This window comes from Strongylocentrotus purpuratus, unplaced genomic scaffold (genome assembly GCF_000002235.5).
Source record: "Strongylocentrotus purpuratus isolate Spur 01 unplaced genomic scaffold, Spur_5.0 spur5_scaffold_21, whole genome shotgun sequence".
Lineage (NCBI taxonomy): Eukaryota > Metazoa > Echinodermata > Echinoidea > Camarodonta > Strongylocentrotidae > Strongylocentrotus > Strongylocentrotus purpuratus.
This window is the reverse complement of record NW_022145607.1, coordinates 9,857,925-9,873,428: the sequence shown is the minus strand read 5'-3', so window position 1 is coordinate 9,873,428 and position 15,504 is coordinate 9,857,925. Positions and strand designations below refer to the sequence as shown.

General features: G+C 38.4%; 1 protein-coding gene across 2 annotated transcripts; it reads left to right on the top strand.

The window, feature by feature from the left end:
* The first annotated feature begins 214 nt into the window (after nt 1-214).
* Nucleotides 215-12,199, top strand: LOC115918942 (protein downstream neighbor of son homolog). Of its 2 annotated transcripts, none has more exons than XM_030995265.1 (11): nt 215-302; nt 3,067-3,410; nt 3,687-3,782; nt 4,409-4,743; nt 5,754-5,881; nt 7,434-7,487; nt 8,068-8,246; nt 8,736-8,838; nt 9,580-9,771; nt 10,755-10,950; nt 11,626-12,199. In XM_030995265.1, exons 4-11 carry the CDS (start codon nt 4,519-4,521, stop codon nt 11,986-11,988), a joined length of 1,440 nt encoding a protein of 479 aa, XP_030851125.1. In that variant the 5' UTR covers nt 215-302; nt 3,067-3,410; nt 3,687-3,782; nt 4,409-4,518; the 3' UTR covers nt 11,989-12,199. The 2 variants fall into 2 exon arrangements, with proteins under 2 accessions (XP_030851125.1, XP_030851124.1); XM_030995264.1 differs by having other exon boundaries at nt 4,406-4,743.
* The last annotated feature ends 3,305 nt before the right edge of the window (nt 12,200-15,504 follow it).

Sequence of the window (15,504 nt, the reverse complement as noted above, 5' to 3'; positions counted from 1 at the left end):
AAAAAAATTGTGCTCTGTAACCCCCCCGCCCCCCCCCCCCCCCCCCCCCCCCCACTGAGCGACTTTTCGGCCGGCGCGATTTTCAAATTTTCGGGAGCAAAAAAAAAAAAAAGTTGGGCCCCCTCCCCTAAGAAATCCTGGATCCGCGCCTGCACCCACCCCACCCGACAGTACAGCCCTAAAAAGTAAATGAAAGAGCGCCATCTGTCGTCAGGTTTAATTGCGGGATTTTGGAAAACAAAACACTGCAGATGTCAACAGCGGAGTTGGACCCTTTTTTGTGAAGTTCTGAGATTAAGCTTGTGAGTAACGTAGATCTATTATAATAATAATAATTAGGGTCTATTCGTGAGGTTATTAAAAATCTTTGTAGACAATTTCAGAGAGTAAGACGGTGTCTCGTAAATGTAAAGTAATCTCTCTCGTTCAGCTAAATGCGCTCAGCCTCAGCCTCAGCCTCGGGCATCGCAGCTCGGTGCTGTGGCGGTGGCGGCTACTCAACGGATCTCTGCCCGTCGCTTCCGGCATACATGTAGTTTTACAGAGTTCTGACATAGGCTAGCCCCTGCCCTTCCGTTTGGGAAACTGCTTGCTTGGAGGGAGAATAACCGGGACATTCTACATTGTTGGCGGGAGAGCAGGAGGAAGGCGTGGTGGCGAGAATCTCCCGCTAGATCTACAATCAATACTAGTACAACTAGATCTAGGGATGTTACAAAAAAATTAAATCTCATAGATCTAATTCAAGCTCTTGCTAGACAGAGCCTGATAAGACCTTTTATTTGATGCCATCATAATAGCCCCAGTAATAAGAAAGTTATGCCAATATTAAACGCCCAGAAAGAGAAATTATGTATTTAATCGCTTTGTTTTCCTTTGTTTTTAAACCAAAAGTTGTGATCTCAAATGTGACCGAAAGATTCTATTTCTATTTCATTACATAAAATCGCCCCAAAATGTATGTAGACTCTAAATACACAAAAACTGCTAATCGGGCCGTCATTTTTGCATGACATTTTCACATTCCTCATCCCAAAAAACAGATTTCTCATCGATAGATTTTGCTGAAATTTCACCAAAAGCAAATCCACATGTTAACCAATCATCCTAGATACTTTTTTTTCAAATCCTGTAGGTGAGATCAGGATACAGAATGGCACTTAACTCAGCTCTTGTGTAAAAGTGCAGCAAAACAAACTGCCGAGAACATAAATAATAAAAAGTTTAGTATGAAATGAAAGATAACAATGTCATTCTTCTCATCCAATAAAAATCATGAAACAAAAATCTAATCAGCCCATCAAAAGATCACATTTACGTAGGCTATCCAAATTGGTCTCCAATAGTGCATAACAGCCCCATGGCAGAAACCTTCATGTCGAAAGCACACACATTGTAACATACCTAGTACAACTACAAGCAGTTTTGGGGTGGCGGGAGAATGAGCGTGGTGGCGTGCGCATGAGCCTCCCTCCAAATGCGGGTTCCGCCGGGTTGACAGCCCTGCTTTATATTAACACTCATAAAGAGTAATATCACGGTTGAAGAAAGAACACAATAACAAAATTTTGGTTTTCTGTGTACAACAGTTTTCAGAAAACCCAAATTAGACCTAGATTCTATTATCTTTTCTAGATCTAGATCTAGATCTACGGTATTGAGTATTCTTTTATACTTTTAATCATCAATATTTTCAACTTGGGTCTTCAATTCAAAGTCAAACACATTTTTGGGGGTAAATCTTTGCAAGTTGCGATTGATTGCAACGCCCCAAATTGTAGACTTTGTTATGGAGTTTAATTTGCAAGGCACGCCATGACGATGATGTGACCTTGATTCTTGACAAAGGGCAATTGCAAAATAGTAACAAGTTATTGTTGCATGACTCGACTCACAACAACTGTCGATCCAAACCAAGTTTAAGGCCCTCTTAAGAGTTGGGAGCCACGAATTCGCCAACAATTTGATGGCAAAAATTTCACTTAATATGGTATCATAACGTGATAGAGGATGACATTTAATTTTAAGAGTAAAACTAATGGGGGCATTGCAAAAAAAGTTGTAATCATTTGCAAATCCCCAACATCAACGTAAGTCTTGCAATTGATCGCAACTCATCTTTATTGCAACGCCCCATGAGTGTCTCCCATAACTGTAAAGCCATATCAAAGACTTTGCTTATAAGATGCAACCCCAACAAGACAAATTTTGCCTGTCTAAGGTCAGGAGCCCATTGGTTTAGTGTGTGGATGATAACAAAAACTGTTATGAAAGCAAAAGTAATTTATCATCTGGAATCTTCGTCTCTTCTTCAGTTGCAGTACATATTTATTGTCAAACTGTTAAGGTGCAGTGCAGTTGTATGTACAATGTCTGATGAAAGGTACAATTAACTGTTTGTGAGTAAAAACCATGACATATGGCACAAAACGAATCTGCTATTAAATTATAAGCTCTATTGTTATTTTGAGCCAAGGTAATCACTTTCCAGCAAATTAAATTAAATTAATTGGTATACCGGTACTGAAATAGGAGACCGTCTCCCAAATAGGCTTCCAAAAATTATTACAAAATCTTCTGACATTAGAGATAGTCTCCCGTATTGGCAGTGTGCCTCTATTTTACACAGTGCTGCTTATTTTATAAAGAAAACACCACAAGTGTTTAACATCAACATCAAAATCAACAGTATACGGAAGAAAAGGTAGTCCTGTTGGTCTTCCGGTCGCTTCTTCTTTATGGTTGTGATTAATAAACAAAAATAACTTTGAAGGCACACTAGTGAGATGGATCACGCGCAACATACTGGAATTTGGACCAATAATTATCAAGTAATATTTTGAAAATATTCAAACTTTGTGCTGTGACCGCACACTGAGGAAGATTGTTCCAGTCGGTGATAACACTTTGGCTGAACAAGTGCCCTCTGAGATTGAGCCTGTATTGTTGCTTGAAAATTTTCAATGAGTGACCTCTAGTTTCGCGGGATGAATGCATCGTGAAAAACTTTTCTAAATTTCTAAACTTGCATAAATTCTATTTTATTATCATTTCATCCATTGATAGGAGAAGCAGGAGAGATGTCATCTATGGAAAATTCCCCAAGCAAGCAATGGACCAAACCCTCGCACATCATGAAGGTCCGGTTGAAAAGAAATCGCCGTAGCACCAGCGACCTGACCTCAAAGTCCTTCACATCGACCCAATCGCAGGTCAACTCTGGGTCACAATCAACCGGAAACGGCCGGAGTGGGAAGAGGCGTAATCCATTCGGTAGCGGGGGTGGGGATAATGTGATGAGGAGGAGAATTCAAAGTGAAGTTGTAGGAGGCGAGAGACAGCATGTTAAGAAGGAGAACGGGAGTAACCATCGAAAGCTCTTCACTGCACTTGACTCACAGCAAGATGAGGTACCTAGATTTTGGAGCTCAGGTTTTTTCTCTCTCTTTCTAGTTGTAGTCAACATACAGTACATATAAACCTATGTGCTTAATGTGTTAATGGACTTTGTATGTGAATTGGAACTCACGTATGCTGAAATCTTCCTTGAATTTATTATTAGAGCTGTAATATTCAATATGTCTATATTAACAGAATTAAGAGAAAAGATTTAAAAGTAGGATTATTATTTCATTTACCTTCATTTTGTATAACTCTTTAATCTTCATTTCCTGTCACATCTTTAGGTATTTGATGTAGAGGCTTGCCAAAGACTGACCAAGGCTATGAAAGCTATGGAGGCAGAGGAGGAAGAAAAGACTGCATCAAAATCTACAAAAGAGGTATTTCATCAGCAGCTGTTTTACCTTTCTTTTTACCTAGTGGATAGTTTTAATTGTCCTTGGTTTGAATAAAAGCTTTATGTACAGTGTACCTTAAAACCAAAGGTAAATATTGTGGTAAATTTGGTGTATGAAAGTATACATGTAAAAGACTGCAATGTTTTTATTACTAGGAAGACTTGGATATTTATGTTGAAAGGGGGGGGGGGGGTGTGGATTTTCTTAAATTTGATGTGAAATTAACAAAATGTAGTGCTATTTAATACTTAAAGCCCCACTGTACTACTTGCTACCTCTATATAGAAAACAATGCCTAAGCAGTGACCATTGGTCCCCCATGATCCTCTTTTTCTTATGTTAATTGAGAGCTGAGTTTATGAGATAGCCACCTGTCAGTGACCACACTGAGTGGTCTAATCCCTCCTGGCTAAACTAGTACAGCATGGCTTCAAGGTAATAGTATCAAAACAGTCTTGTTCCATTAGGGCATGTTGCTGGTAAGGCCTTCTTATAACCTGACTGTCTCAAATTAATGCACCAACCTGTCCAAGTGTTTTTCGTCATTCAAGAAATTTATTCCTCCCACTGTATTACTGATCACTTTCATTGTCTCCATATTTCAGCAGACTGAGCAAGTCAGTAGTAAACCACTTGCTAGAGGTAAACCTGACCTGACACCAGACTGGTGTCTCAGAACGCGTCTTCGTTTTACATCACACAGCTCATTCAGTCCACTATGTTACTCATCACTCTCATTGTCTCCATATTTCAGCAGACTGAGCAAGTCAGTAGTAAACCACTTGCTAGAGGTAAACCTGACCTGACACCAGACTGGTGTCTCAGAACACGTCTTCGCTTTACATCACACAGCTCATTCAGTTGGTGCCAGCCGATCCGTATGAAGGAGGAAGCCAAAGGACTGTGCTCGTTTGTACAAGGTCAGCATGGTCCTGACACCGAGGTAAGCTAGGGCAGTCCCATTGAACAGTATAGCATGGATAGGTCATTGATGTGCTAAGATGAAGCTTACTGTACACCATTTTTCTACCCCACTGATTTATATGAACTTAAATAGTTTCATTGATCCTGTAGCTTTGAGTGCGTAAAGTCCTAATGATAGGCTGGCCTTCAACAATGGAATAGTTTTCTGTCACTGTTGGATTCTCTCCAAGGAGCTTCATGAATGTATTGTGCATAGTATGTAAAAACCTTCAGTCCAGTTGCATAGTTCTCTGGAAAGAGCCCATGCCTAGTGTAATAGAACACTTCACAGGGATGCCAGTTTCCGGGCAATAGCATGAATTCAGGCCCTGGCAAGTTATTTTCAGACCATAGTTAAGGCTTTTTTGTGTACAAAAAAGCTCATTCTAGGTGATTTTCAGGCCCTCTGATAAATTCAAACTGGAATCCCTGACTTCAGTTGTTCGGTACACGTAGCCATGCATTATGGAATCGTAATACCTGTAATACTTAAAGTGCTCTTGAACATTCTAAATGGCACCTCCACAATATGGAATATATATGATATCAGAAGATAGTCTCTAGCAAGACAGCTCATGGTATAATACACATAAATCTGAAATTTTATACCGAATACTGTCTCTAAGTGCTTTACATATATTATTACTCCCGTCATCAGATTCATTCACACACTCGTTGTGCACACTTTTCACTCCCTTGGGAGTCTTCCAACATATGTTCACTGTGAGAGCATATGACAATTTCTATCACAAAGGCTTTCATCATCCTACCTGGTCCCGTTGCTCTCCTTGGTATGGAGTGACAAATGTAGATTAATGCCTTGCCAAAGGACAGTATTGCTACGTCAGGGATCGAACCCACAACCTTTGCATTTCCTGTCAAGTGGTTAAACCACTCGACTACAACAATTCATATATGTATGATCACTCTGATAGTCTATGTCAGTGTGCTCCTCACTATAATACCTTGTACACAATTGATATGATTCAGGAGCAAGAGACTGGTGAGGAGACTAGCTGGAGGAGTGACCTTCAGCAGGCTACCATGTGCTGGATGCATCCTGATATACCGTGGCTTAACCTCTTCCCCAGGGTGGTACCAGAACCAAAAAAGTTCAAGTAAGTTGTGCAGCAAGTCGCCTATTACAGGGCAATCCAAGCTTTGCTTACCGGTAACCTCTTCCCCAGGGTAGTACCAGAACCAAAAAAGTTCAAGTAAGCTGTGCAGCTAGATCATAGGGAAATCCAAGCTGTGCTTACCAGTAACCTCTTTCCCAGGATTGTACCAGAACCAAAAAAGTTCAAGTAAGCTGTGCAGCTAGATCATAGGGAAATCCAAGCTGTGCTTACCAGTAACCTCTTTCCCAGGGTGGTACCAGAACCAAAAAAGTTCAAGTAAGTTGTGCAGCAAGTCGCCTATTACAGGGCAATCCAAGCTGTGCTTGCCCGTAACCTCTTTCCCAGGGTGGTACCAGAACCAAAAAAGTTCAAGTAAGTTGTGCAGCAAGTCGCCTATTACAGGGAAATCCAAGCTGTGCTTACCAGTAACCTCTTTCCCAGGGTGGTACCAGAACCAAAAAAGTTCAAGTAAGTTGTGCAGCAAGTCGCCTATTACAGGGCAATCCAAGCTGTGCTTGCCCGTAACCTCTTTCCCAGGGTGGTACCAGAACCAAAAAAGTTCAAGTAAGTTGTGCAGCAAGTCGCCTATTACAGGGAAATCCAAGCTGTGCTTACCAGTAACCTCTTTCCCAGGGTGGTACCAGAACCAAAAAAGTTCAAGTAAGTTGTGCAGCAAGTCGCCTATTACAGGGCAATCCAAGCTGTGCTTGCCCGTAACCTCTTCCCCAGGGTGGTACCAGAACCAAAAAAGTTCAAGTAGGTTGTGCAGCAAGTCGCCTATTACAGGGCAATCCAAGCTGTGCTTACCAGTAACCTCTTCCCCAGGGTGGTTGGTACCAGAACCAAAAAAGTTCAAGTAGGTTGTGCAGCAAGTCGCCTATTACAGGGAAATCCTAGCTGTGCTTACCTGTAACATCTTTCCCAAGATTGTTTTGATTCATCTCCTGTTCATTTCATTTTTTTTAGTCATTTTAACATTGACTAAATGACTCTTGCCCCCCCCCCCCCTTTCCTGTCTAGATTTGGAGAAGAGGATTTCAAGTTTTACTTTGAAATAGATTATTATAGTGATTCTTTGTTTCAGCACAGGAACTCTTCTAAAATCACTAATTTGTTGTCCTTTCAGTAGGAAGGTCAAATCAAATATGTTATTAATTATAATGAAAATAACTTATTCTTTCATTTTCCTTCACCACTGGAACCCCTAAAAAGCACATATATTTTATTTGTTATTTTGTTAACCAGTAATTATTTTTTTAATTCCAATATCAGTGTAACTTATACCTATCAAAGAGAACATGTCCTTGCACTTTCCTTTACCAATGCAACCCATTTAAAGCACAAACCTTTTCCCTGTGTCCAGATGGTAAGAAAACATTGACAAAAACCAGTAGATGTAAAATTAAGAAGACAAAATGAATACATGTAATTGTGAACAGCGAGCAAATGTACACTACACTGTCATGAGGAAATAAGGATTTCAATGTAATGTTTGGACTTATCACCTTTATTTTTAAGTGTCTCCAAATTTCTTCATCTCTTGTATCTATAGACAATCCATTGCTACTAAGGATACAACAATAGCTAGTGCCTTGATGACAAACTGGTAAGTACATTACAGTGTCTCTGTAGAAGCAGGTATACTGTATATCAGGCATATTCATGTTTTCATACTGTACTTATTTATATGTGCATTATTCAACACAGATGATTGGAAGTTGTTCAGAATTTGTTATGTAAATTTCTAAAAAACCTGTTTAGTGGGAAAAGTGGAAGGGTACCATTATATATTTAGCTTCATCCTCCATTTATGTCTACTGGTATTTACTAGTCTCTCTTTCTTTCTCTCTCTCTCTCAAATACACACACTATGTATCTCTTTCTCTCCCTTCTTTGCTTTTTCTCTCCCCCTCCCCCCCCCCCCCCCCTGCTCCCTCCCTCACTCTCTCTCTGTCGATTTTCTCAAAAGAGACTGGTATCAAGTTGCACTAATTCCTTGTAAGGCAATGTGCCCTGATAACAATCCTTATGTATTTGTAAAAGCTGTACCTACGTCCTTAGATTAAAAAACACGCTGGTTCGTTATCATAATAGGATACATGCATGTGTAGTATATATAAAAAAGAGGAATAGATGCATTGTTGCCGCAACTTCAGCTTATTTTGCTAATTATCTTCTTGACCCAGGTCTGAGAGTTTCCGATCTGTCTTCCACCTGCTGCGGTCGGGTCACTGCCCTTATTTCTACCTCTGCACCCATCACTTCACCGTTCTGTTCAGAGCCGCTGGTATCGCTGCCACGCCCACTATGCATGCCCTCATGACCCCTACCACCAGAGGGCTCAGAGAGGCACTGAAAACAGAAGGTAATCATCACCTTTAAGAACATATACTCTATAGCTATAGTGAGTTACATTGTATGCAAATTATTTCAGTCTGCAAAACATGAATGTTCTTTTGTTCATGTAGTACCATTTGCTTTGTAATTTAAGAATATCTTCATTGATAATATTTAAAATAAATATATTTATATCAGGCACATAAAAGAGTGAAGTCAATTAAGATTAGTGAGAAACCTATGAAAACGAAGTGAGTACTCGTATGTTTAGAGGTCACATGAAGAGTAATGAATTACAAAGAATTAATTTTTAGCAAGTATGTATTTCCTGTGCAATTTCTGCTTTGTTTTGACCTGCTAAGTGATTGATTTAATGAAGGGTCACAACATCATTAACTGAGAAATGAGGTGTTTTTCTAATCAATGTTTCAACAATAATCATTAATAGTTATGATGGTATTGGTATACAATATGACCTGTATTAACCAATTAATTTGTTTAATTATTCAAAATTCAGGCATTAGTTACACCATGCCTTTACATCAAGAAGCCCCATCTCCAGTAGAAACAGAGACAACTACCGCAACTGCAGGTCAACAACAGAAAGCTACTGAAGAAAGGTAAGGCAACCATCGATTCAGATGCAACAGGATTTTAACATTTTTCAAAAGCTTTGGAATCTGTAGAATTTTATTGGTATATTTTATCTATAAAAGATGAAGTTGAATATTTTAGGATATCAAGTGAAAACCTGTGTATGGTATACATGTACATTCTTCTGGTACATACATATCACCAACATTTTATTTGGGTATATATGCCAAATAGCATGTTGCAGGGCGTGGGTCCAGCTACTGGTACTGAGGTTCTACTGTTGTCATTTGTGGGGGATGAGAACACTAATATGACCAGTTTGATGTAATACAAGAGAACCAAGCCATCAACTATAAAGGGGAGTAATTACCCCCCCCCCCCCCCTTTTTGGTAGCATTTGCCCTCTTCATTTCTTAGTGTCTCCCCCACAATGTTTTTCTCCATCCCCAATAGTTTAAAGGAGTATGCACAGAGTCTGCCGTTGTGTAAACCAATTATATCACCTCGGTCAGTGACACAAAGACGTAACTCCATTTTGGCCATTTTGAGAAAAAGTGGTTTATGTGTCACTGAGCACTTGGGCCTTAAGGAGTTAAGTCTATGTTTCACTAGCCATTGACTTTAATGGGGTGTTGGGTAGAGTTAAGGCTTTGTGTTTCCTAGAAAGCCCACATTTCTCTGAACATTTTGATATGAAATACTCATTTTGGCAAAATATGGAATTACGTCTTTGTGTGACTGAACCCTTGACCTCATGTTCCATCTAGCTGTCCTGAAGGAGAGATAGAAGAGCAGTCTGAAGTAAACCAAGAAGATGATCAGATAAAGAAAGAGATCGCAGAGGAAGAGGAGGAAGTGGAAGACATCCTTCGGAGCCCCACCAAGGCATCGTCATGGTTACAGAGCATGGGTCTGGATAAAACCAACTTTCCGTCCTTAGAGCCCACCAGAGTCAAATTGTATCCTTTTCTCTCTGTCTATTGGGACTTTAGACCCATCACGTTACATGCATTGATTTTGAATAAAGGGATCTAATTTAACTTTAATACTTAATGTCATGCATGATATTACCTAGGTAAAATCAACTTGATTTTCTTTTAAAGGCATTGTTTAACATTGCTTCCAGTTTTACAAATCTGAGATGCATGGATCTACGTGTTATCAGTGTCTGTGATATGGTGTAATATTGAAGCCCTAAAAAAAATTGAGTGACCGGTGTTACCATACTCATTTTCCCCGATAGACTTTAGTGTTATACAATTGACATTTCGAATTCCAATCAAAAATATCTTGATAATCAGACAGGCCTGACTGACCGAAAGATTTATAATTATGACTGCAGCATGAGCTTAATCCAGGCTTTTGTTTAGAATCTGAGGCAAAGATACCCAATCCCATTTAAGTGCATATTATAAAACCTGAAACTTTCAACAAAAGTCTAATATACAAATTTCTTGAGCATTTCAGTTTCACAGAATCACAATTGATACAATACTCAAGTATTGCAATTTGTAAGTTTATTGCCATGAAGATGGCTGTTTTTATCAGTTTACCAAAGTATAATGTTGCAAAAGTGTTGGGTTAAACAGTAATGCAAGTTGTAATCATGCATATTTTCCAGCATAACACAGTGGTGGTAAATGCTATTTATCATCATGATTTTGACATGCTTTTGTTAGTCGAGGCACATGCGATTCATGACAGAATTGAGAAATGTGTAGCTCCTAGACTGGAGAATTGTATGGCAGTAAAAAACGCCTTAGTTGTATAAAGTGGTCCAATAAAATATCTTCTTTTTATAAAGAAAGGGAGACCTTGGTATCTTTCTACAGTTGTCACATTTTATGCTTCCCTTGGGTAGTCAGGCTGCAGTGAATACATTAAAAAAAAACAAGGTATAACAAGAATTGTAGAATTTTTTCCTTGACCAAGTTATCCCCAGCCAAACTGACCAACTACTCAAACTGGACAATCGGCCTCAATCCCTGGTGCTAGTAGAAGGTCTGGACACCGCGGCCTTGTATAACTTCCTACTGAACAGTCGGACGGTGCTGACCAGTGTAGGACCATTAGCAGACATACCGCCCACCATCCTCTCTCCTATAGCATTCAAGGGTGCTACTCTGAACAGCTGCAAGGTAATGTTCATTGATTTTTAGTTTATCTTGTATGGTAGCAGCCAGGGGACCTTTTCCTGGAGGTCTATCTGAGGAACTCAGATTTCCACTCTTTCTTGGGTTCGAGACCATTGTTCAAATTGATGAGCCACTTCACAGGTTGGCATCTTGTGTGTAAAGCAGGTGTATTTGAACTTTATTTTGTAGAACTCTTGTTACAACAAGGTAATTTTTTGCTGGGCCTACTTCTTGTAATAATACTGATAACAAGATTTCCTTATTACAATTAATTTCCTTGGTCCCAAGGAGTTCACTTTAAGGTTCCACCGAATATAATTCCAAGGCAAAAAAGAAAGCCAGAGATTCCATTTCACTTCAATATTCTATTCCAGGGAGTGGAAAATGTGCACACATTGAGTGCGGGTAAGCCTGAATCCGATGACCGGGGTAATAGTATATCTGTAAAGCGCTTAGGCACATCGTTGGATCGGTGTATTGAGCGCTATATAAAAAAACAGATTATTATTATCATTAGTGTTTGTGCTTTTTTTTTAACCCCCTTTATTACTTCATTCTGAATTTATGCTGTGCTGCTTTCAATTTTAGCAGTGCATTTTTGGAGAAATGTAAAGTTTTCAGAATGCTTCTCTCAAGTGCTTGAACTAAAATGGAGCTTTTCCTCTTTGCTTTTCCCAGCTGAAATCAGGCACTCTGAAGCAACAATCCAGCAAGTCCTCGCTGGTAGAGGTCAGCAGCTTAGAGGTCACAGGTCCCATCATGCCCCACAACGTCCACAGCCTCTGTGCTCTTCTCCGCAGAACACAAGAGGGCGCTTTCCATATGGCCCTCAGCAATCACGAAGCAACTGCTCCGTTCACCAGCTGTACCTACTCCACCAATGAGAAGTCAGGAGTGAGGGACGCAGGGGACGAGGAGAGATTGAAAGCGATGAGAACGAACTGTGGACTTTCAGAGAGACAGGTGGAATATTTGGGTAGCAAGTGTACTGTTAATTTACCCACCAAGGAAGTGACATGCACAGATAGATTGTTTCTGTAGTTATAATTATATCCTTGGGAATAAACAATAGAGGTATACCGAGTATATTTTCAAAGTGTAATACTGTAGATAAATTAATTTTTGAAATGAGAGGAACTTTTGTAGTTTGAAACTACCGGTATCTGATTGTGACTATATAATGGTTGTCGGTTTGTGTGTTGTGAAACCAGTTTTGTCATGTCATGTTTCATGTTAAAAGGCACCTTTGAGCTCTTAAAGGGGAAGTCCACCCTGAAATTAAGTTAGTTTTAATAGGAGTAGAAAAATTAGAGAAACAAGTCAGTGAAAGTTTGAGCAAATTCCGATCAAAAATAAGGAAGTTAGGATTTTTGAAGTTGTGATCAATCAAACACAAATTGGCAACTCTATGACGTATCATGCGAGCTCAACTTCCATTTGCTCAGTACTAAAAAAATCTAAAATTTTCATTTTCCCTCAAGAAAAATTTCAACCATACATGCACCCTAAATATAATAATTGCAAATATGTGTCTATACTCCCCCTGCAAGGAACAAATATATATTCCGTCATCAATAACGAAGAAAACATGATTTTATGGAATATTATGCACAAAGCAAATGAAGGAGAGCTCGTATAATAAGTCACGGAGTTGCCAATTTGTATTTGATTGATCACAACTTCAATAATTCATAACTTTCTTATTTTCATTCAGAATTTGCTCAAACTTTCACTCACCTGATTTTCTTATTATTCTGCCTCTATCGAAACAAACTTATTTTGGTGGTGGACTTTCCCTTTAATGTACTACATCCAATGTTTATTTTGTAGTCAGGGCTGTGCACATGTATTAAAACTAGAAATATTCTTGCTTTTCTACACATTTCTCTAATGAGAAGATTCTTCGCACATCACACAGCTTGTGTAACATCTTGAAAATGCGCCAAAGAAACAGTTTTTACAGAATACGGCCTAGAATGTAATGTATGTCACAGAGGGCAATTCTAAACCCATGTGATATTTGATAACATACAAGACTGTCAGTGCCTACCTGTGTGCTCATGCATCACGACATGCAATGACAGGCATGGTTTATGGATCGAACGATCGTTCGTCACATGCTACAGGTACATTTCCTCCTCATTCAAGTTCTAACACCAGTCAAATCAGAAACTGCAACAAACAAACCCAACCATAAACATGATTGAAATCCGAGCCCCAACCATGTCTTTTTCAGTATGTAGCAGGGAGTAAACATTGTCAATGCAATTGTCAGAATCACCCAGGAGGGTCCACACACAAAATTGAAACCTGAGGAGTATGAATCGATGTATGCAAAGCACAAATTGTTTTGTTGACATGGTCCAAGGGACCCGTTTCACAAAACTTGTCATCAGTGACAATTGACAGTCTTTGTTATAAGCTACTGAAATCCTTGCTTCTGATTGGTTATCAGCAGATTTGTCACTGAATCTTGTCATTTGTCATTGAAAAAAGGCTTTGAGAAACGGGTCCAGGGCTCTACGATTCTTAATGGCTCTCTGGTGCAATCAGCCATATTTTGGAGCATTTTCAAACCAAGTTTATGAATAATATTTCAGAAATAGTTTAGGTTGAGAATGAAACTTAAAGAGAAGGGTCGAGTTCTGGGAAGAGGTGAAAAATAATTTGTGAGTGTTATCATTCGTATTATGCAAGTGTGGAAGAACATCATATAACACATGTTCCCTGAAAAGCATGGCTCTTCAAATGCCTTCATATTCTAAATATGTCATGTAACATATAAAAATCTGGGGTAGGATTTTTAAGCCATGTGTTCGTGTAGTCCCATATACATCTTTCTGTGTACAGTGTTTGTAACTTTTCCAAGACTTGGCCAAATTTCTTATCATTTTGATGATTCAAGAACCTTGCAATACACACAAATTCTTATATGCTAGATGATCAACCTTTTCTGGCCGATTCCACACCGTTTCTTTCACAATGCAATCGCATGACCAGAACTCAACTTCATCTTTAAACTGAATTTCAAAACTGCAATTTTTCAATTCAAACCTGTCGCTGTTGCACGTTAATACCCCTTTGTGTACCACTTAACCATCTTTCTGAAATTTATTTATTGACATGTAATATAAATAATGATATAACATCTTGTGTATGAGTAAAGTAATGCAAATTTATAACAAATATATAATAAAGACAATGCAAAACATATTTTTTGTGGCATGGTTTATTTCTTTTAATGCATAAATGTTGTAATTCATGCTCATTCATAACCATGTACATAAAGTTTATCTAGAAAAAATGTCACATTCTTTCTGTATAAAAAGTATTTTAAAAACAAAAACATATGCCATATCATCACTTCTTGTTATTCTTAAAATATTGTTCCACTTGGTGACTTTGAGAAATGAAACACGGCCATCAAAATGAGGTCAAATAATCAGATTTTAATATCTGTTCAACTACCGGTACACAAAAATGAAAGCAATCATTTTGGCAGTCCACAATGTTTTTTTTAAAGACATATTCACAAGTCAAATGAAAACATTCATTTTAGTCTTCTACACATTCTATATTAAACAACCAATCTATCTTAACCCTACGTTAACTGGGGGGGGGGGTCAATTTGACCCCCCCTGTAGAAATTTCGCGACTACTCCGAAACCGCGGCAGATATAAAATTTTCCTCTCATGACTTTTTACTTTCGAGTGTTACGCATCTTTTAAAACAATTTTTTTGAAAATCGGACCTACGGTTACAAGGTCGCGTGACCTTTTGTCTTTGCATGTCAGCCCGAAAATCGCTCATTTTCGTGATTTGTGTACAAAACATATGTAAAAGTCATTTTTCCTAAAAATAGATAAAACATTGGTTATTCAGTCTTGGTTTTTTGCATATAAATTCACTCTAATGTAATATTTCGGATTTATATCTTCAATGATGCATTCTTAGACATTTATTGTATGTTTTTTATGTTTAGATCATAGTTTCGTTCGCTAATGTGAGTATTGACCAACACTCAACTATTCCTTTAAAGTTTAGATGTTTGTTTTGGGGTCAAAATAGTTGAATTGTAGTTATAAATGAAATAAAACAACAAAAACAATAAAATACATAAGTTAAAAAAACAATGAAATACACAAGAAATTATAAAAACAAGAGATAACATAAGGAATAACCTGGCTCTTCCAATTTTTTGTGTTGTATTATTATTCCAAATGGTCTAATAAATATATGTAGTGAAAAAGAATACTTAAATATGAATAATCTATGTTTTATGGGCCGAAATGTGAATTTTATGACCTTATTTGCATAAATTACCATAAATATGCAAATGAGTGAATTTTTCAAAAATTTGAAATTACCATAGTATTCTATACACTTCACTTGACATGCATGCAAATTTTTGCGGCGATCGGCGGTGAAACGGCCGAGATCTTAGGGGGGGGTCAAATTGACCCCCCCCCCCAGTAAAAACCTGGTCTGAAATAGCCCAGTTAAAATAGGGTTAAAGAGAAGGTCGAGTTCTGACGAATGGTGAAAAATAATTTGTG